The sequence below is a fragment of the Thunnus thynnus genome, chromosome 17 (genome assembly GCF_963924715.1).
Source record: "Thunnus thynnus chromosome 17, fThuThy2.1, whole genome shotgun sequence".
Classification (NCBI taxonomy): domain Eukaryota; kingdom Metazoa; phylum Chordata; class Actinopteri; order Scombriformes; family Scombridae; genus Thunnus; species Thunnus thynnus.
In genome coordinates, this window is record NC_089533.1 from 12,218,883 (window position 1) to 12,236,876 (window position 17,994).

Below are 17,994 nucleotides of genomic sequence, written 5' to 3' on the forward strand. Positions count from 1 at the left end.
ACATTGTGAGTTCAACATATAGCACCATTTCCAGAGCTTTCTGTGATTTTTATATAAAACTGATAATTTATCATGTACCGCTGAGACATTTGTGATCTAAAACCTTGATTCTGTTTCTATTTTCATTGAGGAATGATGTTAATTTGTTTTATTTTATTTTTCTTTTTTCTCACAGTCATTGCTTTGACAGCTGTCTGGGCCAAAGGGGATGATTTTCTGTGAGTGTTTGCATCATCGCAGGTGTGAGCGACCTTGTATCAGCACATATTAATAAAAAACTATTGAAAATATACACAGTTCATGCTTCAGGGTTTCTCTGGGAACATCTTGAAGGGGCTCAATTGAGGTGTGTGTATGTATGTGTGTATGTGTGTATGGTTATGTGCTGATGAGCAGCATAATTGCTTGTGTGCTTGTGCATGTGCCAGTGCGATAAAAGCATAACAGCGCACAGAAATTATTATTAATCATATACATATAAACTTCAATATACCTACCTCGTGATTCAAACTGGGAATGAAAAGACATCTTTAAGCACTAATACTGTGGTTATGTTTTATTCATGAGCTAAGCTGCCTGTTACGACAGCATTGTGCTGCTCATCTGTGAACCATGGGAAGCAGGGGACTGAAGCCAAGCAGCCCAGCCCCTTCCTGAGTCAGCTCCCCTTTGAACCACACACTGTATGCATATGCAGATTTGACCTGATGGTTTGGATGATGATTCCGTCAAACGCTGGTCTTTGTCCAAAACATACTACACAAAGTGATCAAAGAGATACAGTAAAAAAGCAAGCTGTCAGTTTAAGAGACAAAACCCAGAGCAGCAACACTCACAGTGTTTGGACAGGGACTATTACTGTAAGAGCTTTATGCACCGGGGAGGATGAGAGGACTGGTCTCATACTAATCTGGGGAAAGCAAGGCTTTGTTTCACTACAGTAACCCTGAGTCAGTATTTCCGACACCAGCCACAGTGACGCTTTCAACCATCTCATACGTATTTGTATGTACATGCAGACCTGTGGGCATACTTGCTCAGCTGGATTCAGTTTTACAGAGCATCAGTCAAGGTAATTAATCATACAGTGTGGTGTGATCCCTGATGTAATCTTTTAATAACCGTGGTGTGAATACAGCTTCTGACTTCTGAATGCAGCACTGTTTGCTTGCAGCTGTCTGTTAAGCTACGGCAGCGCACAACAGAAGGCGACCTTTAGTACACTCAGGAATAAGCATAAACATTGTGATCAGCTAGAGATCAGTTAGGGATAACACATACCTAAGTGGTTGGGTTATTGCAGCCCATCTAGCGCCCCTTAAGCCTTCTTATCCCCGATACGGTGTGATCAGTGTTAGCTCCCACTGAGTGTTGTTTCCTTGACTGCTCATAATCCTGGCCACAGTGGAGTGTGATTGGTAACTAATTAGCTGATATCTAGTTATTATGTGCATCAGAGCATAGAGGATTCATCCATAATTACAGCCTTTCTGCGACATTGCCTCACCCGTGCACCTGTTGTGTTTTCATGTCATGCTGCACGTTGTACATGTACGATGACATGTGATGATCCACCCCCTACCCATCCACCCATCTGCCCGGCTCTTGTCTCGCTCTTGTCCCCTCAGTGAAACTCCCTGAGAGGGGAGGCTCTGGGGCTTTGACCATTCAGTCACCCCCGTTTTTATGCCGGTGCTACGGTAACACTTTCACACACTGGCTCACCAAACATGAGCAACAAAGCCTCTAACTCCTGACACACGCACTTCCTGGCCCTCAGTCCATCTAAAAGGTAAAAAGGGGGCTTTTTCAAGGTCAGTGCACATATAGGGAAGCTTAAAATAGACTCAAGACACTGACAAATCAAGACCCACAGCAACTCTTAAGCAGATCTCAAGAGACAGAGAAAAGAGATGTATTGAATTCAGCCTGAACCTTGGAGTATTTGTGTGTTGTGTTAATTACTACCATACATCAAGCCACCAGGCCGAGAAATCTGTAACATACATAACACTTAAATGACCTAGTGATGCATAATATATTTGGCTTTATTGGTTGATTAATAAATCGAGCACTATACCAGAAAATACAGTGATCAACCCAAACACAGACACTGATTGCGTTAAAAATCCACAATAGTCAATCAGCAGTATTATAAGCAGGGTTTGATTTATTGAAACAAAAGCAATTTTAGCCCCACCCACGGCGGTTTATCATAGAAAAATATGATATATGCTTTTAAGTGTTAGTACAATTAGGGATTTTCAAATTATTACAATATGAAATAAATATACGTTAACTGTTTTCAGCAGGATTAATAAATGGTGTAATTCTGTTGCTTATGTTACTCACTGCTGTAAGACTCATGACTATTTACTGCCCCCTTGTGGTAAAAGGTTGATACTCCAGAAGCAGTGTTGTTCAATTTTTTAGAAACCAAAGAAAAAATAACCAGACATTGAAATCCTGGATGGAGTAAACACTTTATTTCAAAATACATGAGATGAATTTATCATTTTCTAATATATCTATCATTGTTATTACTATATTTGATTCAATTAACCCTTAAAAACAAAAGCAATGCAACAAAGCACTTAAGAAATAAATGATTAATGCAGAATCACGATAAGATTCACAAATGCAGAGTGAAAATAAAACACTGTGGCTAATACAGAATAACACTTAAGCATCCAATAAAAAAAGGTGCTATGATTCAGGTGATAACTATAAACATGATGCTAGACTATGCAGCGATAATAGGGTAAAAGCAGGTTTATTTACAGCTGATCAGTGTAAAAATCAAAAAAAAAAAAAAAATCATACATAATGTATTCATAAAGGGAAGGACAAGTGTATAATGTAATGATGTAGTGATCATATATATATATATTTAATAAGGTATAATATAGTGTATTGTATATAATAAACATATAATAAGCATCTATTTAGTTTGTAATAGACTCATACTATAGATATTACAATGTTGACAATTCTGTTATATAGGTACAATAATATTAATCTCACAGCTATGTTTTAGGTATGTGGTTCTTTTTCTGGCGGATTTTTTGATTCACCCAAAAATCTGCCAGATTTGCCAATCCAAGCATTTTATATACGTGGGAACGAAGCTCAAATTATTCTTATAATAAGAGCAGTGATTTCCATTTCACCTGTCGACCCTATAATGTGTTAAATGTCAGGTAATGTACCAATGAATCATATATCAATGAATAGGGTGAAAGCAACACACAGCACTGCTTTCCCTGGGAATTGTCTGATCTTTCTTAAAGCGTGCACCGCAAGGCAGAAAAGCATTGTGGTGTGAAAATGATGTTTCAAACAAAAGTTGCTGGACTCAATGCCAAAGGATTGCCAGTAAAAGTACCCCATTCCTGTACAGAGTCAGAGCCAGAGACCCTGATGGTGAGATATATATATAAAGAGATATATAAATAATATATTCTTATTATTATTATCATTATTATTATTATTATTGTTATTATTATCATTATCATTATTTATTATTATATATTTATTTATTTATGTATATTATGGTTCTTCATGTTGGATGACATTGACTCCACGTCAGTGTCCTGCAGAAAACAAAAAGTGCAAATTCAAACAAAACCAAAAGAAAAAGAGCATTTCATCAAGAAAACCCTAAATAATATAGCATTTATAGAAAGCTTCCTACTTACTAGCACAGTAGAGCACCTGCTGACCTGGTCTGGGTGAAAGCCGTGTTTGTTCACCAAAGCTACGGCTGTCATGTCAAAATCTTGGACGGCAGCTCTGGAGACAGAAACAACAAGGAATAGAGACATGAGCCTCTGCACAGTAACAGCAAAGTTTGGTTTATTCTCACTTTCCAAGCAGGCGTCAGACGTATTGTGAAGTTCTGACTTCTGATATGGGGGGGGGTTGGACGGTGGGGTGGGACGGTGGGGGCAGTTCAGAAAGTTACTCCCGACAGCTGTCCAAACAGCAGCAACAGGCCAAATGAAATCAGGAATGAAGAAGACTGGAAACTGGAGAGTGACACAGATTTCTCTTTGGGCATAGTCATAAGTACAAAATGACAGTCTCACCGCTCATTTGGCAGCAGCGGTTGTCCTTCATTCACATGATCCTGTGATTCGTGCCTTTCACTGCTCCTGGAGAAAAAATTACAGCCTTTATCAGTTTACTCAGTGGGCGTAAAAGAGCCTTAAGATGAGTATTTCAGTGCAAGTGATCAAGCTTTAGTCATCTGATTGATTTACCAGGATAACAACTGGGTTTTTGTTAACCCTTTAACTCAAATATTTAGGACAGGAATAATTTTATTTCTTGGCTAGAGTATATAAAAATGTAGCACTTATTTCTGTTTTGTTTATGGTGGGCTATATCTCCACTTTCTAGTTTTCTATTCTATTCTATTCTATTCTATTCTATTCTATTCTATTCTATTCTATTCTATTCTATTCTATTCTATAAAGCGAACATAACCCGTGGGTTGCAGTGAAATGACAGTATTTCATAAGATACAATTAATAATACCTGTTTTTACACTGTACTACTCATACGAATTGATTAACATCAAGGAGGCAGACAGATGAAACTCAAAAACATAATCTTATAATCATCTTCAACACATTCTCATCATACACCCTAACAACTCTCAAAAGAGCTGTTTATGTAATGCAGGAGGGTAATAATTCTCTGTAACTCTGTTACAGTATAATATCTACAATTATCTTAATTGTTCGACTAAAGACTTACCGCACAGTGAAATGTCCTCTGGTGTCATTCACTCCTCCTGGATCATCCCTCACATTCCTGAGGCAGACATAGTAAGAAGTTGTTAAATAGTGTTGATGGAATAAAAGACAAAAAGAATTGACAATAACACACTGACAACCCATCAAATCCCAAAGGCAAACCTGTTCATGGTTCGATGATTAGAGGCTCTGTTAACATCAGGGGCACTCAAGTCTCCGCTGCAAAACAAATACTTGATAAGAATGGTACAGAATCTCCTCTGAGACATTTCAGTCACTACCAGTTAAATAACGGGAGACTTCACCTTAATCTCCACAGAAAAGTAAGCAATTCTCATTCTCACTTTTTAGTTAGCTCGATTCCCACGTCGTTCAAGCTGTGGTCCAGACTAAGGGTTTGAGGAGTCCTTCCATTGGCTGTTGAATCATTTCTGTGGAGACAAATGTAGCTTTAGCAGATTACAGTCTAGACTTCCTATTTTTCTTAAAAACAAACACACACACACGCACACACACTTTGACATAAAGGCTAATAAGAGGTCAGTGTGGATAAAGCGCACAACGTGCACACTTTCAAGTTTATCTGCATCAATATTGTTTCCACCATTTCCATGTTGATCAGTGTCAGAGGGTATTTCACTCAGCCTATAACGACAATATAATCATATGCAAGTTTAATAGAAATTCACGGATCTGAAAGTAGCTTCTGAATATGCGCTGACTCAATTTCGCCATTGTGTTGAATCGCCAAAGCATCAGCTGTGCCCTTCTGGCTTTCACTTCCTTCATTGTGTCTTAAAGGGACATCTAAACATAAATGTGTTAAAATATTCAGTTGAAATGTTCCACTTGTTGAATTTTGAGTTTTTAAAAATGTCAATTGTTTATGTAAAAAGTCATTGGTAGACTGAATGACTTTATAATAGGAATATGCAATGAAGAGGATTTAACTAATTGTATCTTAGTGCATGTATGTGTGCTCAAATGAAACATGAAACATATTGTATGTTAAAAGTAAAACTGACCCATTTTCTTCTCTTTCTCCCCTCTCTGCCTGGGAAACTCCTTCTCCGTGGCAAGAGCAGCTTAGTAGGTGTCTAAAAAATCCAAGAGGTGAGGCCACACAGTTCTGCTTTCTAACATGAAACAAGCAACAAACACATATTTCTGAATCCATGCATGACACTGTGTAAGTAAATGTGTAAATTACATTAATAGTAACTGTGAAAATTGAATAAAACTCACTTTTTGAAACACCACCAAAGCACCACAATGAGCAGTACAGCACACAGCACAGCAACTGATACACCAACTGAACAACAGACACAATACATATATGTTATCAAAGTTTCATTTGATTTTCTTTCCAGAAATATAATTTATATTATTCCCAACAAAAATGTGAGACACTGACACAGATAATGTCACTCACTGTTGAGGCCCCATGGTGTTTGCAAATCAGAAGTCTTCGTTTTCTCTGCTGAAGTAAAGAGGTGAGATAATTCTATATATTTTGTATATATGATCAGCAGTGTAAGATGAGAATCAATAGTAAATCAGTTATCTACACCATCTCACTGCCTTACCAGTAGTGTCATATTCCACACAGTGTTCGGTTACATGTTGCCCCTTGGAAAGCAAAAAGAAAAGTCTATATTGTGATATCCTAGAGTGCATATTTCACATATTTTCAGGAGCAGGACCACACCTCAATTACGCCACTTCCGGCTTTCCTATAAATACCACCTAACCCTATCTGCTTCTTCCGCTCTCGTATTCTGCGCCCTTCCCTCCCACCCTATTTCTCTCTTCGTGTTTCTTCATGATTCTTCCTCTCCTTCGTGATTCCCCGTAAGCTTCACCACAACGCAGTCAGCAACCGGAAGAACTATGCGCATTAATTGTTTTCCTCAATAAATCATCCAAACGCATCTCAATGAAGGTGTGGTCCTTGCTAGTGAAAATCTAAATAAACCCATTTGACTTTTATGGATTAAATTCACGTAAGTACATATAAAAGTAGAGAACTCACATCGAAAAGTATGCACTGTACTCTTAGGTCTCTGCAGTGTCTTGTAACAACTGAACCATTGTCCATGCTCACAACATCAGGCAGATGGTCACACTGTTGTTTTCTTGGCGCAGCATGAGCAATCAGAGTCTGTTCAAAAATAATAAAATAGAAGAGGAACCAAACAAAACACTGAGTGAGTTATTGTTCATGTGAAACTTACTTTCACTTTCTCTTCCCTTTTTCTCTCACACACACGTATTAAAGGACCAATAAAACCTTTGCCAACAGAACTGTGGAATACTTCAGAGCTCGAAAGCAAATCAAAATACCTCGTTGTCATACACAGAAATCTCAGAAATCTCTCTTCCCCCAGGGAACGCAAATGCGAACTTGAAGCCCTCCGTTATCTTGATATCAGGACAGGAAATGTTTTTCAGGAGACATTCTGTGAGACAATGGTAAAGTATAAAAACAAAATCAGGCTCTTTACAAACATCTGGAACAACATAACCGACATTACAAACATGCAGAGCAGACTTTGATTAGCTCTTGGTTAGCTCTCTAGTAGCGGAAGTAAAGAATATAATGGAAAAACTGGAAAAACTGGACAGAAATACATATTCACTGTTCTCTATCTCTTACCTGTTATTTTGCCGTAACAGGATTGCATAATCATGGTAGCAAGTAGACATATTTTAATCATTTTGTCAATCATCAGACAGAGAACAAAGCGACTGCGGCTTCTGAGCTGAGGTCAAAGAAAACAAGGAACAGAAAAAAAGAGGAACTGGAAATATGTCATCTCCGAATCCAAGTGCCAGGATGTTTGCCTTCATTTGGGCCACAAAAATGTTGTTTATAGTAGTTTGGAGAGTTTTTTTTTTCCTCATTCATATTAAACTGATATACTTTATATACAGTGTGGGAAACGTGTGCTATAATTATCTATTTTCTTGATGTTATAGCAGTACAATAACTCCAGACACAGACCTATACAGATATACTACTATGCATTACCAAACCCTTCAACACCCTTCCCCCTTCTCTTTGTAACCTTTTATTCAATCAATGTAATTCCATCTGTTTCTATGATTATGTCTCTGCTACGCCTCTGTTGCAGTCTGTTCATTTCCCTGTTTTCCTCAGGCCACTCCCAAAACTATAACATCTTCCCTTTCAGAAAAAAAAAAAAAAAATTACATCACATTGTTTTCTTCCTCCCCTACAACACCAGGTCTTTGGCTGGCTCATAACGTCACAGGCAATCTCACCCACACCCCCCTGCATCGCTCATTTCTTAAATGCAAGTTATCTGGGACAGTGCACGGGTTTTGTGCCAAGTTATCCCGAGAGATTAATTAATTTTTCAAGTATTTAACCCGTTGGTTGTCCACATGCCAAATGTAGTTTTGTACACTTAACACAAGGGGAGGCCCTTGTCCTACAGGTCAGAGACACACAGTGAAAAGACAGCCCTATTGGGAGGAGACACAAAATCACCACAGGGCTTTAAATTTCATTCTGGAGAAAAGCAAAATGTGAAATGACAACAATCTTCTCACAAATGCCACGGTACCAAAAAGCTACCAGAAAAATATGCAGATGTGTCATTAGATAAGCGTAGTCTTGCCGTGCAGTATGGATTCTGACAGAGCTCTGCCTATACTTTGACAGGATATTTTTACCACTCGGGCAGATGCATGCATGCACACATTTGTGTTGCATATATCTTCCTGTTATCTTTTGAGATGGATTGTAGGGAGAGGATGGCAGTCCTCCAAACATATTCTAAAATGAGAGAAAAGAGTGTGAACAGAGAGGCCTCTGTCATTTCCTTTTCTCTCTCTCACAGACACAAACTACAAAGATAAAGCAGAAGCCGCCATGGTGCAGTACGCTTCATTTACACTGCATCTTCTCTGGTCCACTGAGAAAAAACAGACTATAGTCTGTGTCACTTAATATGGGCCCCTCTCTATCTCTTCAACTTCATCTACTTCCCTTCCTCCATCTCTCTGCTTCTCCTTTGCCTTTCTCCCTGTCTCTCTCACATGGCCAATACTCCAGCGTAGTCGAGCAAATATGTGCTTCCAAAACATACACTGAAGTTTTCACCTTAAACATGATTATTACAGTGACTTAGATATTAAAATAGATAAAGTGAGACTTCAGCCGACCGGATTCACTTATTGGCCAATTTGGTGTGACTAACCAGTTTAACATTGCATCATTTTCTAACACTTCATCATTCCTTGGCTAGTAAATACTGATGACAGCATGACGACAGGCATGAATGAGAGAGAGTGAGTGGACTTGGTTCAGCTCTCATGTGGGGGACGAAATGTGGAAGTGGACTCCTCCAATCATCTGATCCATTTTCCATAGATATCAAGTGACAGTGGGAGGTTTGGATATTCTTCCATCCCTCTCCATATTCACAGAGCCCCTACATAAACAGAGGAGAGCAGCAGTGACGCAGGACAGGCTGAAAACACACACAAAGCTAAGAACATACATGTCCCACAGCCTACACTCCCACAAACACTGTGTCTAGTTATGTAATCTGAATGTAGAAACAAACAGTCTAAACAGGACTTTTAGGGTAAATAATTACAATTCTGCTGCTTTTGGGTCTCCCTCCCATCTGTCCTAACTGTTTCCTTTTTGTTCTGCTTATAAGGGTGGCGACGAGAGATAAACAGCTTTCTTCACATCTTAAAGTCCATTTCCTCATTCTCTGTCCATCTGGATGGGGATACTTGGAGGGTTTGAAAGGTAAACAGTTTTGCACAGTCTGGTATTTAAAAGAATCTTTTTATGAACCTCCATAAAGTTTATGCAGATCACTGTTATGAACCCAAGTTTTTTAAAAAAATGGGTGCACCATTCGGGGTGTGTGAGTTGTGGAGTCAAAGCTGAGGCAAAGCAACACCCCAAGAATCCTGAGTAGCTCTGAAACAATAGTGCTGGCTGCTTAGTACCCTGCTTGGCTTGAGTTTGCATTGCTCCACAATGGTTTCAAAATACACCCGACATAAAGCCGACCGCAACCAAACCAAAACTTCACATACAGACCATGAATGACTCGTTTTAAGAAAACAGTATCGTGTTCACACCTTGACGCTGAGTAGTTTCTGTAGAGAATACATGCATTTCCAAGTTATATTATGCAAACAGAGAGCAACAGCATAGGCCTTTAAATGGCATTTCCCTGAACCCAAACCGTAGCAGTGATTGAATCCGTGGCTCGGAAAAGCATTGAGTCACCAGGGGTGCTTTCAAGTAAAATGGTAATAAGCATAATCCCTCATTCTGAGTGCAACACCAAAGAAGAGGTGAGTTGAGAGAACGGCAAATCGTGCTGGGACTGTTACAGACTCTTTGGTCTGTCCGCTCAGTATGAAGTCTGAAACCCCCACTGGCACAGGTTGGATATCACAGAGGGACATCTACACACTGCCAGCACAGGAAGCATACCAACAGCAACTCACGCTGACAAAAATGCATACAGAGAAATATGAACGCCGTAACCACATTCAGCAATACATTCAGTCATGCTATGTGGTTGCATTATGAAACGGACATACCAAAAAATGAGCAGCTAATAAAAGTAAATTAGCAAGCCTGAAAGAATATTTTTCATCAGTGCTTGCAGTGGAGGTATAATGGGAATATACAAATATATGAAGTCACAGGGCCTCACACAATATCATGAGCACCCCCACCCCACCTACACCTCCTATACACATATTAAAGCCCCTTCCATAGTCAGCCAACTCTCCCTATCGTTTCCAAAACCACATCTCCCCTTTACAGAGCTTGGTTAGCCTGGGCACGGCAACTTGAGCCTGCTGAGAAAGTATAATAAAAAGAAGCAAATAAAACGATCCAATCAGGAGCACCTCTCCACCACCGAGCCAAACATGAACGATCTGAAAGATGTTAGCTAACAGACCAACCCCTGCCTGAGGGCCTGTCAGTGTTTGAATATGAAGGCTTGGTGAGGCTGCATCATGTACATTAGGCTATAAAAGACAAATATCAACGTTGAAGCACTGCATAGTAAGATGCACAGCAGCTCTTGTTCATATGGTGTTGAGGCACATGTTGCGCAATATCAGAGAGCAACTTGGACAGGCTCTATTAATCTGTTTTCCAGCTCAATCTCCTGAGAGGGATCTCTGACAGAAAACAAACTTCTCTCTTTGAAGCATGGCCTCCAGTTAAACTTGTTCAACTGTTCTCTGTATATTTCACTCTCCTTATTCTGTTCTCTCTCCCACTTTCCCCTTTCACTCCACTTTTCTTCCCCCTGTCATCTCTTACTCCTTTTCTCTGCTCTTTGCTCTCCTCCACCGTCATTTTCCTCTGTGTTTCTTTTCTTTACTCTCTTCATTTCTTTCCCCCCCTCTGTGATTCGTAGCTGGCGCAAGTTTCAGTATTTGGCTGGGTGAACCCAGGGTGAGCGTGTCTTGTTACAGCAGTCCAGGCCTACTGATAAAGCCCTGCATTGTGAAGGATAATCCCTCAGAAACAATCAGGATTTTTTTATACCGTGCCCTCTGTTATTTCTGTTGCTTCACACATAAATATACACACAGCAAGCACACACACACACACACACATATACAATACAACTCAACTCACACACGCAACCATTTTCTCTGTCACACAAACAAGTACAAGCACTAGCATGTACTGTGCACCTGGTGTGCTCATGAGAAAGTATGCAAAAAATTCACATCAAATTACCCATTTGGTTAATTTCGTTTATAGGTTGTTTCCTTTCAATCACAGCAGAATCCCAGACTCCTGAAGCTATGACTGACATGACAGGAGTTGTAGGGGACATGGATTTGTAAATGGGAGTTGCTGCAGCTCATGAAATGTCAGTTTAAGTCAGTATGTCTATCACTGTCATGTCTTGTTAAGACAGCCCTTCTGTAGCGGTTCACACTTGGCTGAGCCCTATTGTTATACAAACAAAGCCTTGTGTTTGGCTGTGCTGCGGATCAGTGGGGCGATCGGGCACTCACCTGAAAAATCTCAGAGAGGTGAGCGGAGGAAAGAGAAGAAGCACAGCACACAGTAAAAAAAAAGAAAAAAAGTATGTCTGAACACGTTTAAAAACTTGGTTTCATTAAAAATAATGAACAAATGTGTTGTATTGGGACACTCAAACCGACTGAAGCTGTCTTTAGGGATATCCACCTATGAGTTTCTTGCTATGACAAATCGAAGTGGGGAAGGCCCACACACCTTTTTCATGGAAGATTTTTTGACATCACACAGTAGGAAAACAAGAGATGTAAATGATAAAATGAATGATGGATGATCTCCATTTCACCCCTTTCAAGGTCCTGGTATTGCTGGCTCACTGTCACACTTTCATGACTCACTTAGACACTTGAATAGGATGGAGCCGTCTTTAATGTTTTCAGTAACACTTGTGCTTTTCCAGCTACAACAAGTCAAAATGTCTGCTTTGAAAAGGCCTATTGTGTCTCCAGTTTTATTTTGTTTGATGTAAGGCTGATCTCACAACTGATTACCAGTAACAGTGATTTAAAAAATCTGATTAGCACTGTAAACAAGTTGTTCAACCACATCAATTTTTTTTTTTATTTTTTTGAGACAAGATTACTGACTCGTGAAGCTTTTTGCAGTGTGCTAGCTCAAGCCGAAGCCAGCTGTTCAGCGTCTAGACAGGTAGGTGCCTCTGTGGTTCCAGGCCTGGGATTGTCTTCCTGTCACCGCCATCATTCTACATCTTCCAACAGGAGGTTTCCTTCACAGGCTTTTCCACTGTTGTCATCATCTGTCCGAGGGGAAGGAGAAACATAATTACAGGACAGAGGCAACCATAACTCACCCCCTCGAAGGTTCACACTAATAACAATAGTAGCCAGCAGCCGCGACATTGTTCAACAATTACACAAAATGACTGTAAACAATCCATCGCAAAAGCTGTTGTAGTCCACAAAATGCCCAAAAGCAACAGGAAAAAGTCTATTTATTTTAAAAGACACTAAAAGGCAAATAAAACAGTAGGAAAAGACAAGCGCGGTCAACTGCTTTAAAAAGTTATTACTGTTATTAAACATAATATCTGCTACTTACTCTGATGTACTTACTGCCCTCTGTTTGCCAATTTAACAAACTCTCCTTTGCAAAATATGTTAGTGTATCAGCATTACACACATGAATTACTCACAAGCTCACCTCAATCATTACTAGGAATTACAGGAATATTGCCGGGTGTCTACTGTGTGCATACTCATTAAACTATTGCCGCTAAGCTATCATCACACTTACATGCTCAGAGGGGGTAGATGAAAGGCTTGCATGCATACACACATACACACACACACAGGAGCATGGAGAGAGGCCTGCACTGCATTTAACACTATCCTAAGCTCCGACAAGCACGTTTCATTGGCTCTCTGATGTACTGCGGTGTTGTAAGTGTGACCTCAGCACCTCAGGTTTTTCAATTCTCCCTGTTATTCCAGCTGGTTCCTAGGGAGGACTTTAATTAGGAGCAGCTCTGCACTGATAGCACCATCCTCGCTATCACAGACACGCACTGCATCATGGTCTCGCACATACAGTAGACCACTGTACAGTCCCACACGCACGGCTGCAAACTCTTGCACGCACAATCATATACTGCTCACATACAACTACAGTATATTCTTTTGCATTATATTCCTGCATGTAAGAGAGGATAATAGTATATGTAAATGAGAGTAGGTGTGTATGTGAGAGTTTGATTGACTGAATGTAAATTATATAACTTAATGAAGCTAAATAATCTGGAAAATAATAGCTAACTTGCTAACATTTTAGCAAAAAAAAAAAAAAATTTTAAGCTGTCCTTAAACACCCTGTAACTTGATTTGTATGCACATTGTTGCCTATGAGACTTCAGCCTCTCAGGAGCTGAGAATTTACCCACTCATTCAATCAAACTGCCTTCCTTTTTAATTAAACACTCGCAGCAGTTTTGCACCACATGCATTCAGTTTCTCTCACACACACTGACACACACACACACACACACACACACAATCACTCTCTCCCTCACAGCATGTCACACACACCCACATACACAAACAATAAAGCTCTCTTACTCATGCTACTATTCTTTCCTACACTCACTGTTGTCACCTTTCACACACTCAATTTCTCTTTGTCACATAGAATATCCCACTTCCTCATAGACACACACACACACACTTACACACACACATACACACACACACACACACACACACACACACACACACACACACACACACACACTGATATTGTATTTCACATAACACCATTTTTAGAACACACACACTCATTCTGTCTTACCCACACACACACACACACACACACACCATTATACTAATTCACATATCTCAATTCTCTCTCTTAGACATCATGTAATGTGCATATGCAATCTCATTCACACACACAATAATCCTCTCTTATAAACCACATCAATATTTCTCATACGCTACTCTTTCTCTGTACAGTATATTCTAATACAGGTTAAAATGGTATATGTAGGAGAGTATGATAGTATGTGGGGGAGAGTTTAGTGTTGTATATGTGAGATTATGATGGTATGTGTAAGGATAAGTGTGATTAATGGCGTTAAGGACATCTCATATACACACACAGAGGTGTAAACACAATACAGGTTCTGTATGTGCTCTGCTCACATACATGTACAGGACTAAATATCTAGTCTACTGGGTAAAAAAACACAGCTATCATATGTTATATCACTGTTTCATACACACTGCTAATCTCAGAACTGTTTTCTCAGGACATATCTGTTATTAGATCATCCTCTCGCAGCCTTAGAGTGCACTGAGGTCAGTTGCATATATCCAACTGCATGACGTTCACTGTAATTTGCTTAGGTGATGAACGGGCTGTTTTTATGATTCCCCTGCTTGTATTAACACAAGTGTCACGTCAGACTTAAATTACCACTACATGTGAATGTTTGTGCTGAGGGAGGCTTAGCTTGCTGACCTTGGAACCTAGCGTTGTCCTCCCACCTCTCCACCGCAGTCATCTGTGACACCTCATGGATCCTAGCTATTGGTTTTATTCCAAGGTTCTTGTTTTTGCATTCCAGTCTGCCTTCAGCAGCCTGCAGGTTATGGAACAAACACCAACACGCACACACACACACGTATACACACTCCACATCTCTCAGACCGCATAGTATAAACATAGTGGTTTGGTATCTCTATCGACATGTCTTGTCTAGGTCCTGGTAGATAAGCTTGTTTTATTGAAGAAAGTCAAAGTTTAATTCAGTTGTTATGATCGTGAGTGAAATCCTTACCTGTTAGTGTTATCCTTGTGTCTGGAAACACTATTTAAACATGTTTACATCTGGATTTTTTTTTTTTTTACAGGAGACAGAGAGAGAGCACCTCGTCTCCGACAAAGAGAAGCTGCAGGTAGCTAAGGTCACCCTACCCTAAAACATTCAGCTTGACACTAGAATAAACACACCACACATTATGGCGCCAGGTCTTATCAGGTAACCTTTCCATTGTATTGTACTTTCGTAACACCTCATCACCCTTGTGAAGACAATAATATGACCTCCAAAATGGTAAATAGTGGCTTAGGTTTTTCTGCTCCATGCGCTGCATTTCATGACCAGCTAGTGAGAAAAGATCTTCAGCAAAACTTGTTGTTTTAAAACATATAATTTAAATAGTTTGTCTGCCAATGAAATGTTCCTGAGCAGTCAGATAAAATTGTTCTCTTAAAGAGCAGAAAACAACATCCTTAGAAAATTGTGTGCCTTTTGTTTCTTTCAATTGATTCAGAACAGAGATATTGCTGAGAATTACTCTTCCAGGGAGGTTTGTTGTTTTTATCATCCTCAAATACATGTTCATTCACTGACTGATCTCTCTCCACATTTCATTAACAATTAATATGAGCTTCAAAAACCCTTCATATCCAGCCTCAGCTACCTGCACATCGCATGTGGTGCAGCACATAACAAAGCCTCAATTCAAGCGATATTATCCCCATCAGATAGCATAATGACACTGTCCTCATCAGATAGTATGTGTACTATCTATGTGTACATACGTATGTCTTAGAGTGATAAATTCGGTATGCAAGTGATTTACTGTTGTGTATGTGAGAAAATGCACGAACATCACACGCCTACGCAAGGTTCCCATATTTGGCAGTGACTGTGGTCCTGCTATCCACCTGTAGTTCTTTGTAGATCCATTTTAGGGACGTTTCTAACTTACACCATGAGCCAACGTGGCTTGGCACATCCTAATCCCTGAAGAGCAGAGAGAGAAGACAGGGGGAGCGAGATTTATCTAACCAGGAACACACACACTAATGCCTTTCACAGACTCATATCGGGACACAATGTGCCCACTCGCAGTGCTAAAGGCTGCAGCTACTGCTTTCATTGACTGTCATTACTATGGGAGATTTAGAAATATGCATAGCAGTGAGGCCGGGGGAGCAGGTCTGAACTCGAGCATACTAAAGAGCCCATTAATCCTTTTTAATTCTATTAAGAATTGGACTACAGCTGGATAAGAGGCCAGCAGAGTTCCAGAGACTATGTCTGTAATGCCTCGGAGACCCACAGCGAAAAAGTCTTACTTAAAAATTCATATGCAAGGAAATTTCTTTTTCCTCTTCACAGTTGAATCGCTTTACAGCCTTAAGCAGCTTTCAGTTGCTTTTAAACAAAGACAGGTTGAATTACGTGAGGACCGTAGGAGGAGGTATGTTTTACATCTCCATCAAAAGGACTATTTCATCTCTTCAAACGGGGGCAAAGTTAAGTAAATGGAATCCGGCTGGGCTGCAAATGCCTTGATGATGTTATCAATGTCTGACAAAAAACATGCATTATACAGGTGTCCTCTCCTCAGACGTGAAGATACACAGGTGAGCTACGTGCTTGCTGCAGCACACTTATCTGTGTGTTGATTTGAATCAATGCTCCCTGGAGTACACTGTGCTATTTTTGCACCTGTCCAATTTCACAAAAATCATAATCTTATCAAGGAAATCCCCAAAGCTAAGTATGAGGAAGAGGGAGAAAGTGGGTTTAGTTTTCTTTCACAGTCAAGCGTGTGGACAGTAATGGCTTTCACCTGTTAAGATAAGAGTTTGAATACCCCCCATTCTAAATGACCGTAGTGCTGGGCTACTGTTCCTTCTGTGTGCACAATCACAGAAGTGTAAATAGTGAGGCCCTTCTGCCTAGACCTTAATAATCTGAACATACAGAATCTGCCTCTGCTTGTCGACCCCCATTCACTTCCATTAGGGCAAAAGGGTTAGCGAGGAGGACGCCAGTCACAGTGTAAACGAGATGTCATGTTTGACAGGGTGTGTAAGCTCAGCTCACTGGAGCAGCCTAACTCCCGCTCAGCTCAGTCACACACACCTAAACATAAGACAATAACAAATAGTGAAGCCGACACAGATAGACAAGAACCTGTCACACAAGCACAGGCATATACGTTGCTCAGGAATGAAATGTGTCTCCTTAGTTACAGTATTATGAAACAAAACAGGCCTGAAAACCACCATCACATTCCTTCCCACATCGAAGCCCCACGCCCATCACCCTCACTCTCCCCGATATACCGCCCCATCTGTTCTGCCAACTGCTCCATTACTCCTTCCCTTCATTACTGGACCACTTTTCCTGCTCGTCTGTCCCCCTTACCTCAGCATTATGTACACACCCATTACTGTCGCTTTCCCTCCTTCTCTCTCTCTCTCTCTCTCTTTAACCCTCTCTCTCTCTGATCTGGGCTGCCTTTTATTCTCCTTCCTCGGCCTGGAAGTGGATCGGAGAGAGAAAAAAAAGAAATGAAAGAAAATGCCTCAGACGCCCCAATCTGTATCTGGCTAAGCATCTCCATGGTAGCATGACCCCCTAAAACAGTCCATCATGCTCCACTGCACTCCAAAAGAACTGAGAGCAGGGAAGAGGCAAAGCGAGGAAGGGTGTGAAGGGGGGAGAGAGAGAGAGAGAGAGAGAGAGAGAGCTGTAGTAATGAAAGAAACTAGGAGAGCACTGGAGTGGAAGCTTCCAAACACAACAGGAGGTTAAATCACTTATCATTTCAGTGTTTATATTTTGTTTCAGCTCAGATTTCCTTACCTCCTCGCAGCATCTGGCATCCTGTTTGTAAAAAATTA

At 40.3% G+C, this 17,994-nt stretch overlaps 1 protein-coding gene across 3 annotated transcripts; it reads right to left on the minus strand.

Annotated features, from left to right (window-relative positions):
• Positions 1 to 2,464: 2,464 nt before the first annotated feature.
• LOC137168036 (uncharacterized) lies at positions 2,465 to 7,553 on the minus strand. Of its 3 annotated transcripts, none has more exons than XM_067570460.1 (13): positions 7,417 to 7,553; positions 7,104 to 7,219; positions 6,793 to 6,921; positions 6,347 to 6,389; positions 6,193 to 6,237; positions 6,006 to 6,072; positions 5,786 to 5,896; positions 5,105 to 5,191; positions 4,923 to 4,979; positions 4,762 to 4,818; positions 4,089 to 4,154; positions 3,699 to 3,792; positions 2,465 to 3,593 (listed from the first exon to the last, which is right to left on the minus strand). In XM_067570460.1, exons 1-13 carry the CDS (start codon positions 7,487 to 7,489, stop codon positions 3,537 to 3,539), a joined length of 1,002 nt encoding a protein of 333 aa, XP_067426561.1. In that variant the 5' UTR covers positions 7,490 to 7,553; the 3' UTR covers positions 2,465 to 3,536. The 3 variants fall into 3 exon arrangements, with proteins under 3 accessions (XP_067426561.1, XP_067426562.1, XP_067426560.1); XM_067570461.1 differs by having other exon boundaries at positions 5,786 to 5,857; positions 6,193 to 6,240; XM_067570459.1 differs by having other exon boundaries at positions 6,193 to 6,240.
• Positions 7,554 to 17,994: the final 10,441 nt, after the last annotated feature.